This window comes from Dipteris shenzhenensis, chromosome 4 (assembly GCF_047967505.1).
Source record: "Dipteris shenzhenensis isolate YYH24624 ecotype China chromosome 4, Dip_SZ_1.0, whole genome shotgun sequence".
NCBI classification, from domain to species: domain Eukaryota; kingdom Viridiplantae; phylum Streptophyta; class Polypodiopsida; order Gleicheniales; family Dipteridaceae; genus Dipteris; species Dipteris shenzhenensis.
The window spans coordinates 26,358,481-26,370,282 of record NC_141599.1 but is presented as its reverse complement, the minus strand read 5'-3'; the positions used below and the strand labels follow the sequence as shown (position 1 = coordinate 26,370,282).

The window sequence follows — 11,802 nt, the reverse complement described above, 5'->3', positions numbered from 1 at the left end:
CAGCGATAATTGAATGTGTTTAGCTGCATCGAGATATAGAAAGAGAAAATCATACACATTTTGTTAGTATATTCGAGAAGATATAGGAAATTGATAAAAGTCTTCAAGTATCTTCGTGTATAGTTGTATCTCCAAGGGTAGATTCTCCATATGTTGAAGACAAAATATGAAAGAGTAATAATCTTAACATAGAGTAGAAATAATAACGTTTTTCATTAGGAGACAAACTTCTCATTGTTCAAAGGCTATACTTTGATCAATAAAAATGTTTTTCATTATGAGACAAACTTCTCATTAGTCAACAGTACTGTACTTTCATCAATAACTAAGGAGACTATGAATTCATGAGAATATGATTCCACGTGACAATGTAAGATCAATGGTGAAATCATTAGTTCACCTTCACAAAATAGAATAGGCATGATGGATTTCATACATGTAAAATGATCAATTTACCAACCTTTTAGGGAAATAATTATCAAAATTGTTTATGCACATGTCATTTACTCAACTTGAAAAGAGAGCTACAAGAAATCTCTATCCCCCCCCCCTTCACCAGTGGTATGGAAACACAAGAAGAAAGCCCATCTGATGGTGCAATGAACCTACCTCCAATGAACATATCCATGATTTGGCGATTAACATTGTCTGTAAAGTGAGTTCCATCCCAAAATAAGGAGGCACTTGGGTCCACACATAAGATACTCACTGGTGTACAAGGGGCCAAAGGGGTAAATCCATTTACCTCAGCTGCATTCAAGTTTATCACACCACAACATGCATTTCTAGTATCATTGACTCCTGTCACACATCCTTAAAATTGGTTAGTGTTGCTCTGTAGATCAAAAGTACACATATATCAAGGACAATCTTCCACTTCAAAGGATAAACATTGTAATTCATTAATCACTGCATTAAGATATGACTTCCAAAGACAAGCTTCATTCTTTCTTGTAGGCTTCTACCTAGCAACCCATGACCTTTCTTTCTCCTCTATAGATGATTTTGAAGCATCGTTTGCAAGTTAAGTGGTTTAAAGCCAAGTGCGTTTGAACCAAAATAAGATGGTTCAAGTGAAATTCAATGTATTTATCTCTTGAAAATTGCCTATGGCTAACAACACTATGGATGATAAAATACATATAGAGCTTGATATTCAATTGCTTCTAGGGTTCTTGCTAGGTTATTGTAATTTCTCCCATGAAAATTTCCTATAAATTTTCATGGGAGAAATTACAATAACCTAGCAAGAACCCTAGAAGCAATTGAATATCAAGCTCTATATGTATTTTATCATCCATAGTGTTGTTAGGGTTGATATTCAATTGCTTGATATATGTAATTGAATATCAAGCAATTGAATATCAAGCTCTATAGAAGCAATTGAATATCAACCCTAACAACACTATGGATGATAAAATACATATAGAGCTTGATATTCAATTGCTTCTAGGACCTAGCAAGGACCCTAGAAGCAATTGAATATCAAGCTCTATATGTATTTTGTTATCCATAGTGTTGTTAGCCATAGGCAATTTTCAAGAGATAAATACATTGAATTTCACTTGAACCATCTTATTTTGGTTCATGTAGAAACAAATACCATCTCTCCAAATCACTTACAAGAACTAAAAAACAAAGAAGTTTCTTCAGCCCCTTGCAATACCCACATGCATACTCAAAAATATTTTGTAAGTATTTTATAAGGCTCTATCCTATGCAAGGTCTATGCAAATAATAAGAATCCTTTTCAACACTCCAAATTCTTGGAGTTAAGCTTCCTATTGAGCCCCACTAAAAAATACCCTATAATCTAATGAGACCAATTTCAAAAAAAAATACAAACGTGTATAATGGTAAAGGCATACTAAACTTATTTATTGAGAGGCATGGACCACACAAGGCTTGATAGAAAAACCTATGCACAAACCATGAAAGTTTCTCTCATCTATTTGGGATAATACTACGAGTGGATAATATTGTTCGAGTCATACAGATGCAGGTATGTTACTCTAGTGAACCAAGTACTGAATAGAGTGGGATAAAACACATTAGTTCTCCAATGTGGAAGAGGGTTTGTGCCTTCTACACACAAGTTTCAGGAGTAGGACCAGAAATGATCACTTTTAAACAAGTATTACCCTTGTCACATACACAAATCAGGAACTGGTACCGGAAATAATCCCACACAGTAGTTTCACACAAAATTAAGTACGCAGAGAACAATTATGCCCTACCGTATTGGTCCGGATTTGTCAGAATCTCGTCCACAGCTGAGTATAAGTCCAGGAAGACAAAGCTGGAATTCGTCAATGCCTGAGATAGCGAGTCGCTGAGAGCTTGCACGGAGTCCATGTAAGTGCGGCTAACCTCGTTCAGCCAAATTATGCATCCTCGGTCATCTAATGTAGCCGTTCGAAGATAGTATTTGGACATGGGGGCACATCCCATCGGACCGACGCCGGTGATTATGAAATTTCGTGCTCCATTGTCGTGGAGAAGCTGTGGAAGCAAACATTGGTAGACCGCAAATAAGATGCGGCCTGTAACCAATATCGGAATTCAGATTTTACAGCAAAGAGTTAGACACACCTGAATCGAGTCTTCAATTTTGTCCAGCAAAAGTGGTAGCATGTCAGTTAGAATGTCGTTCGACGACCGTCCATTCGCTAGAGCGTTGAAAAGGTCGTTTCCACCGGTCTGGATAAAGTACGCAGCATCCCCTATAGCGGTTGCATTGGGGAATGAGGTCACGCCCTGTATTCCTGCAATCATTCACGTTATCAAGCCTATTACAGATTTTTTCTCTTGGATTACTAAATTACTTTTTCGCAGCTCATGCGGAATAGCACGCTTACGCTCTTTCACCATGCAAGAGGCTATGGCAACATCGTCGCAATCACTACAAGTTACCTGCCTCGACGTATTGCAAGAAGCTCAGATGCCATTGCAGTTCAGTATCGAGGTTATATGTGGCGGAAGGAAGGGCTCCGAGCTCCAGGGAGATGGAGTAGTTCAGAGTCGGGGCGCCACCGATGGCATAGTTCACTCCATAAGAGAAATCCGTTCCCACGAAATTCAGGAAGGGATTCAATAGCGGTAGGCCAAGCGAATGCGCTGCGACGATGCATAGCAGATGTTACATTTTGGTTTGAGGAACGACAGAAAACAGTTGCGTAGGAGTTCTCTACTTTGGCGATACCATAGAAAACTGCAATATTGCAACTCACCTAAGAAATCAATCATCAAACGCCCATCCGAGTAGCGTTGTGAAGCTTGACGGAAGTAGGTGATGCCGAAAGGAAGGCTGGCTGGTGGCGTCATGATAGGGTTCCCCGTTCTCACAGCGTTGCCCGTGTCTGTGAGAGAGTCGCCAAAGGCAAACAAGAAGGAGGGACATGGTTCACTCAAAGCAGATATGGAAGCCAACGAGCTGAGAATGAAGAGGATAAGCAAGCCAAAAGGCAACCAAATCCTTGGAGAGACACGGAGCGGCTCCATGCTGAAAAAGAAGCGAAAGACAGCGCAGAGCTCGCTGGGCTATTAAGCGGAGACAATATTAATGTGAGTAGCCGAATGATCAGCGTGCTACAAGCCACGCTACCCACGCCGTCGTTGCGACAGCGCGATCATCTTGACACGAAGTTTGAATTTGAATGCAATCGAACAGAAGCTTCAATGAAAGATAACATTACAGCTTCTTAAAAGCTACAGCCAAGGCTCAATCCTCGAGTAGAGCGCTTCCCCGCGCTAGCCAGTGGCTCAGAGCCACTGGCAAGGGGAATGCAAAGCTCCATGGAGAGAAAAGGCTGGCTCAACTGTGAGCTCTGGCAGTCCACTGCCATCGCACCTTGAGCTGAAAACTCAGGTCAGATATCATCTGCCCGTCATTATTGTCCATTGTGGTGCAGCTTGGCATCTCAGTCCACCAGCATCCAGCACCATACCCACGGGGACAGGGTTCACCTTCATCCCTTGTCTGCTCACTCAGCCGCCTCCCCAGCCTCAGCCTCCACGCAGGGAGGCCCTCTTACATCCCACTCTCCACACCTCTGGCATGAAAGTCTACTTTGAAACCTTGGAAGGAGCTTCTTGAGTTGGAAAATCATGGCATTTCTTTGCTTCCAAGTTCCATATGCTCTCTATTGTAGCAGCACAGATCGAGTCCAAACTGCACTACATGGATCAAATTCCAAATTGCACTACACGGATCAGATTCCCAAGCTGATGCTGTCCTTCATAGTGGCAATCCATGCGTTTTGCAATCTCCTAGCAAGTGTTCACACACAATATCTTTTAGAACCAAGGTGCGGTAGGCCGCCTGAGGGGAATGAATGAAGGGAGTAATCTATAATATGTTGATTATAAATTAACGATGAAGAAAGGATGACAGGATGGTATTTGAAAAATACCTGACTATAAACTAAGCAGCATGCCCGACCAAATGGCGTATGTGTTTAAGCGTTTCCTTCTTGCGAACACCTCGGCACACAAATAGAAAAAGAAGAATTTAGAATATGCAAAAACAAAAGAAAATAGAGAACTTGAAATGGAAAACATATATATATATATATATAAACATGTATATATTTTATATAACCACACAATGTGGGTGGGGAGGCGGCACGCTTCCTTTCCCAAATAGTTGTAATTCGAGGAAACGGGCCCTTCCCCATGCTCTGAGGTTGTAATTGCCGTGAATACTAGCGTCGAGATTGAGTATCGCGAATATGTAAGAGAATGATATATTACCTAAATCTCAATGAGTGTATCTGTATTCCAACTTGAGCATGGACCAAATTCTTGTCTTGACTTCTTCCGTCATTTGTCGTGGAAATACTGTCTCTATCTCCGAAGTGGTTTCTGGATGTGAGCAATGTTGGATGGCAGAGCTAACATCAACTAGACGATCCAAAGAGTTGAAGTTTGTGAAATATATAGATTTAAAGGCCTTCAAAAGCGCTCATGCCTTCCATCAAGAGCTTTTCATCCAAAAGCATATTTCTCATCAAGTATTGTAAGCTGCCTAGAAGATGACTTTGCAGCAAATGCTTTCATCAATTATCAACCTTTCCAATTGTCGATTGTCATCCAGATCCTGATCCTATCGAGACCACTGCCCTATGCTGTCCAACCTCCATAACCCACCAACATGCTTGCCATAGCTCACAGTGACCCATGATGCGAGGATACCATGGATAATGCATAACAACACAAAGCATCCATAGACGCGCATACATGCGCATTTCCTTAATAAAAAAACTTACAAGCACGTCTATTTATGCATCTACAGACTCGCATCTATAGGTGCGTCTATATAATAGACAGATGCACATATAGATGCGCTATTAGATGCTCTGTAAAAATTTTAAAAAATAGAAAGATGCGCTCATAGACATAGATGCTCTGTAGATTTTTTAAATAAAAAAGAGCATAATTTTGTGTGGTTGAACAGAATGCTATGTATGCTATGTGGTTACAATAATCCCATTTTCACAGTGTGCAATTCAATTCTTACATCCAATCGCATTTTAATTAGCATGGTTGGCATATTATTAGCAGAATTCCAAGCACGTCTATAGCCGATCACAATTTCGAATAAAACATTACAACTCCAAAACATTTAGTTCACAAGGCATTCATTGATAAAACATTGCACAAGGGAATTGAATGCCAAAAAAATAAAAGGAGTGTATATTAATTCATAGCCTAAAAAGTACTTGTATGTACATATAGCACGAAGCGAAGCCATGTTTTGTGGCTTCAAATACAAAAAATAAGAGGAGTGTATATACAAGAGAGGCACAAAGCCAAGCCAATGGCTTTAAGTACAAAAAAGAGTAGCTAGCACTACTTCTATGACTAATCTAAGTCAACCGCATCCTCGCTCCCTTCTTTGTTGTCTTCGTCATCGTCGCCTTCCTCCTCAGTATCCTCACCTTCTTCCTCCTAAATATCCCTAGGGGCCTATAAATGAGGGACAACATGTATCAATGTATGAAAAATCAAATCTTTATTTACAATATTGACATTATTTAAGTACTTTTAAATACCGGGGGGGCGCTCCAGTAGCTCGGATATACTGCTCCTTAGTAATCAACCCCTCATCATAGAAGTGTCTCCATGTATGTCCTCTACAATGCCCACGATGGTAGGTTCTCGACAAGAGTAGGGTACCTGCCCATGATATCAACCTGCAAGATGACATAATTTGTGGAGGGGTTAGTACAAGAAACAACCTCCTAATAAACCACATAAACACAATATAATTTGAGATCGATACTTACAGATTAGGCGCCCCATGCTTCAACACCCCCTGCTCCAAAACGCACGTTTTCATATTGCTCCATTTGGATCCTTCATGCCTCCACATGCTGCAGACTGGGGTCCTTTGCTGCCTTCATTGCTTTCTTCCACTCATGCTTATGAGCGGTGTGGGGCTGGCCCCTTGGTGGTTGACCTCCCTCTTTCCTAGCAATCTCGGTTAGTGCATGCCTCTTAAGTGAAGATCTTTCATTGGCAAGTATAACAACAATCTTTGACTTTGCCCATTTATCTATGGGGGATTGGGATACCTAGAGTGTACAACATTGATGGTCTCATCAGCCAACCTTTTTGGATGCTCTTTGTATGGAAAAAAGAAATCTCTGTAGTTGTTAACAACTACAAAACGCATGAAGGCCATGATGTCCTTCCCCCGTGCATCCATCAAGATGGCTCCTCTCTGAGTGATGTCATAGAAGATCGTACCATCACCCTCTGGCACATCTGCATCATCTGAATCATCACCGCCCTTACCATTACCCCCCCAAAGCATTGTGCCATGCATCTCCCAGAGCTCTCCCTGCTACTATGCGTGTTGCCCTATCGTGATGAGCTAGTACGCTGGCCACTCATCTCTAGAGAAGGGACTCTCGACCATGGGAGTACGCTGGCGGCTCTGCGAGGTAGAAGGGCCTCCTGACCGTAGGGGGGAGAAGGGACTCCAAACCGCCGCAGGGGAGAAGGGAGTGCTGATGATCGAGGAAAAGGGACACTAGCCTATAGGGGAGAAGGGACTCTTGATGATTGGGTAGAAGGAGGGGGGCTCTATAGCCTGCTGGGTTGTCTTGACTCCACAGGTGTAATCTTAGCTGGTGTGGGATGGGGGTGGTTTGGAGTCTGTATTGCTGACTCCTAGGGGGTGCTTTGAGTACTCGTCATGTATGTGTATAACTCCTGAGCAGTGGGAGGGTGCTCCAAAAGGTTATATAGCTGCTATAATATGGCATCCCGAAGATCAGGTGAGGCTCTTGAAGAGCTTTCTGGCCACATGATGAATTGCTAAAAAAAAGAGAATAATATTTCCATCATGCATGCCCTCTTTCCATCATGCATGCAATCCTGTGATTTCCATCATGCATGCCCTCTTTCCATCATGCATACAATCCCGTGATTTCCACCATGCATGCCCTCTTTCCATCATGCATGCAATCCCGTGATTTTCATCATGCATGCCCTCTTTCCATCATGCATGCCCTCTTTCTTTATCCTGACCTCATGTTGCAGTCCAATTTCCCTCATGCAATCACTTATTTCCATCATTCATGCAATCCCTTATTTCCTCATCCCTTATTTCCTCACGAATGCTTAAGGCATTGAAATTTTGACTTAAACATGCGTGCAAGGGAAAGGAGAAAGGAAAGACAAGGCAGGATGGGAGAAAGGGGAAGGGGAAGGGGAAGGGAAGGGGAAAGGAGAAGTGGAAGGGGAAAGGGAAGGGAAAGGGCTGTAATACATGTTTGGAAGTGTTTGTTGGAGCGCGTCTATAGATGTGGCAAATAGCACATCGATAGGTGCAGCTACTTGTTTTTCAAAAACAATTGATGCGATGTTAGACGTGTTTATAGATGCGCTCCGACGAACGCTTTTTGAGAAAAAGGTGAAAAGGACATGCGACCGATCCCAAAAAGAACAATAGTACCAAAAGCATCCTTTCCTTGCATATGACAAAGGACGAATCCAAAGAGAACAACTTCCAGAGAAGACCAACCACCAAGAGACTTACCTTGGATAGAGGTATGGAAGCTTCTTGTCTTTCTTCAAAGCTGCCTCTCCTTCTTCTCTTCCTTGTTCACCCTCTTGTCTTGTATGCTTGGGAATGAGTATGTATGCCTGGAGATGAGTGTGTGTTGGAATTAGGGTGAAGTGAGAGAAGCAACATCAATCACATGATGGAAACGAGATGAAGCAACTATGGATAGATGTTGATTGACCATTCATAAGCAAGTACAAGGGCCTCATTCATAGGTTGGGCAACCTTCTCTTCTGACATTACAGGTGAGGTCACTAGACCTCCACTTTACACACCTGATTCACCTAACTCTAGGAGGTGGCACTATTTGCTCACGTACTAGACACATTCACACCCACACAATTGTAAGACATCCTCAAACTTGACTTCACGTTCTAACACCCCCCCATGAAGGAAAGGTGAGGGACTACTGGAATGGAACGAAGAACAAAACATGACAATGACTGAGTTTGCTAATCTGGCAATGTCTGAACTAGAGATGGCTGCCATGCCAACTCAGAGGCTGAAATTTGAGCATGGTTCAGAGGTCGGACTGAGCACTCTCATGGCTTTACATCCCAACATAACTTAGAGGCTCATGTCTCAACATGGATGCATGACCAACTCAGAGGTCTAGGAAACCAATGCACCAACATCCTGGAACTCATGCCAGGCCTAATAAAAAGACCCATCAAAGGAAATACATGGCTCTGAAGGACAAATTGATGTAATGCGATCATACCTAGGGTCATAAGGTCTATAGTTGTGGGTGTGTGATAACATGGTGTGTGTAGGTGTGCCTGAGTTAGGTGTGATTGATGATCTGTCAGTTAGTAGGTGTGATTGAGTGAATATAGGAGTGTGGTGTGTGATTGAGAGATAATTGTGGATCTAGAGATGCTCTCTTGAGCTCACATATGATGTCACTCTTGGATGTAACTTGTGCCTATATATTGGCCATATCTCTCATAAATAAATTCACTCTCTTTTCATCATCTTGTCTTCTCCATCTTGTCTCCATGCTACTCCAACATATGGTATCAGAGCCGTATGATCCTCCTTGAGCTTCTACCCATGTGTGCCACATGTCATCACCTCCTTCATTTTCTTCATCTTCTCCTTCGTCCATGAGATTTGCTTTACCATTGCTTCTATCCTCTTAGCTGGAGCTTCCTTCTCGAGGGCACTTCTTCTCAATGGTGGATCTACAAAATGCACTGCTCTATAGCCCGACATTGTCCCTGCAAAAGTCACCATCTTTCATATTTCCCTCTTATAGGTTGATTTTGCAAGTGCTTGATCTCCCAATGCACTCAATGTTTTGACAAACCTCTTTAGCTCCATGATCTTTAGTCAAGGGCGATTCATTTGACTGGTGGGATCAAGAGGAGAGGCCACCATTTCGCCATGCTTGCTCCTACAAGTTGAAGGAGAATCGTGCTAATTCTACTCTCTGTCTCAACCATTTGCAAAATGCTTTCATGAGGAGCTGGGCGACCTTATTGCTAAGATCTCCATGAAGTTTGGTGGCCATTGGTGTTGATCCCGGGTGTTGATCCCGAGCTGTAGTGATTGAGAAACCAATCCAGATCCAAGCTCCAATGGTGGGCAACGTAAGGGCTACGCCTTTGCTTCTTGGTGTTGATAGTCTTTGGTTTAGGCCTCCAAATGGTGTTTATAGATTTCATTTTGCTACTGTGTGTATGGTGAAAGCTGATCTACAAGTTTCTTCTCATGCTCTTGGTTGTCTTTTGGAAGAAGTTCAGTCAAAGTTTGACTATTCCAATCAATTAACTAGTCAACTATGATGTTTATTATCTATTTCAGTTTGCTGCACTCTCAAATCTACATGTTGACTGAGATTCATTTCGATTTCTAGTCTCCAAGTGTCACTAACACTTTGAAAATTATGCTTATCATGATGTATGAGATGAATTTACATTTCAATGATTTCTTTTTGCCATACATTTATGAGATATATGAGCTTCAATGTACAAGAGTAGACACTGCCCTTGCAATGACAAGTGGTAAGACCCTCTTCATATTTGATTTATGTGAAGGCATATGGGATGCATGTGATCATGTACTTGAAGTCAACTTGCTTGAAGCTACTCATTTGGTAGCATACCTCATTGAGAGAGAAGGTATGAAGAAGAAGGATGCAAGAAAGGTCAAAGGGCAAAGGAGTTACAAAAAGAAGGGCTACACCAAGAACCTCTCAAATGACAATGTACCTCACACTGTGGTAGCTTGGAAGAGGAGGAGGAAAAGGACAAGATATGCCATCAAAGGGGGGAATTTACCACATCTTCAATTTTGAATTTTTGTGTGTGTGGTCAATAAGGGTTCTCTACCTTGGGATGTCCCCCTCAAATGATTGTTAGTCTTATGTTTTACCTTGCTAGATCTAAGGGTATTCCCATGCATAGTCATTATCTATCTCCCAGTTGTAAACCATGTGTATGTATGTAGGTGTGTGTGTAGGTGTGCCTGAGTTAGATGTGACTGATGATGTGTCAGTTAGGAGGGGTGATTGAGTGAATATAGCAGTGTGGGGTGTGATTGAGAGATAGTTGTGGATCTAAAGATGCTCTCTTGAGCTCACATATGATGTCACTTTTGAATGTAACTTGTGCCTATATATTGGGCATATCTCTCATGAATAAATTCACTCTCTTTTCATCATCTTGTCTTCTCCATCTTGTCTCCATGCTACTCCAACAGGCTCCCACAGTACATCCCCCTCCTGACTCTAGAATAGAATGGCAGGGACTCAGACACAAAAAATAGAAAAGATTACATCATTTTAGAAGGACAATCCAAGGCTGAGAACCTTTATTGACTCAATAACACTCAACAACCCTTCATTACATTCATTTTGGGGGACAACTCGGGCAGAAGACCCAAATACCCAAAGGAAATAAAGGAATAAAAGATCTCTCGAAATGAGAGATGTCCTCCGCACAGCTGCTGCATACAAGTGTATGCACATCCAGAATCCGAGTGTCGATGAAGATCCCGGCATGAATGCCCTCAAAGAACTAGTCGATGACGCCCATAGGAGCAGTTGCATGAGGTAATTACAGCATGACTCTCAAAATGTTGGGTTGGTAATCACCAATGTCGGGTAGGTCTTAAAACCGATCAATCTTGCTTAATGTAGCAAAATCCCCAAACAATTGTCTAATTCACAGAGGAATTTGCATAGATTTCAGGAAACCCCCAAATGTTACATGAGGAAGGCTAGTGCATTACATTTGTCTAGAATGTCGAGTTTTTTAGAAGTTGAAAATTCAGAAAGGAAACGTCTACAAAATTGAAAAGCTTATCCTCCGGTTCTTGCATGATTTCCACTATTCTAGAATTGGAAATGGACGACAAGAATCATGATGAACGGAATTCAACGGCAAAAAATCTTTTACTGTTGTTTTATGATTGTTTAATAATCTCCATCGAATCCAGTGCTGCCAAAATAGTAGTGGCTCTTAATGAGCAGCAATTTGGCTCAAAATTAAAGTGGAATGTCGTGGATAATCACCCTATTGTGAAACATGCCTCTTGTTGTCGTGTTGTTTTTACAACTTTGTATGCCTCGGAATGAGTATGTCAATGACTTGAGAAAGAGGTATTACATTGCTCGAATAGATCATTGCTGCTCAGATGCTCTCCACGAAGAGGGAGAAAGTAGTGACAACTTGACGTACCCCAGTCTGATATTGAACAATGGCTAGCAATGGATTTGGATTGAG

General features: G+C 41.8%; 1 protein-coding gene across 1 annotated transcript; it reads right to left on the bottom strand.

The window, feature by feature from the left end:
* Nucleotides 1–384: 384 nt before the first annotated feature.
* Nucleotides 385–3,532, bottom strand: LOC147902656 (GDSL esterase/lipase At3g62280-like). Its single transcript, XM_087373447.1, has 5 exons — nucleotides 3,231–3,532; nucleotides 2,914–3,117; nucleotides 2,593–2,765; nucleotides 2,238–2,502; nucleotides 385–801 (listed from the first exon to the last, which is right to left on the bottom strand). The coding sequence occupies exons 1-5, from the start codon at nucleotides 3,499–3,501 to the stop codon at nucleotides 500–502; spliced, it is 1,215 nt and encodes a 404-aa protein (XP_087229573.1). The 5' UTR covers nucleotides 3,502–3,532; the 3' UTR covers nucleotides 385–499.
* Between the last annotated feature and the right edge of the window lie 8,270 nt (nucleotides 3,533–11,802).

Coding starts and splice junctions, on each gene's coding strand:
- LOC147902656 (XM_087373447.1), bottom strand. CDS start 3,501: ATGGAGCCGCTCCGTGTCTCTCCAAGGATTTGGTTGCCTTTTGGCTTG. Junction 3,118..3,230: donor TTTGATGATTGATTTCTTAG/GTGAGTTGCAAT, acceptor GCATCGTCGCAG/CGCATTCGCTTGGCCTACCG. Junction 2,766..2,913: donor CTTGCAATACGTCGAGGCAG/GTAACTTGTAGT, acceptor GAATGATTGCAG/GAATACAGGGCGTGACCTCA.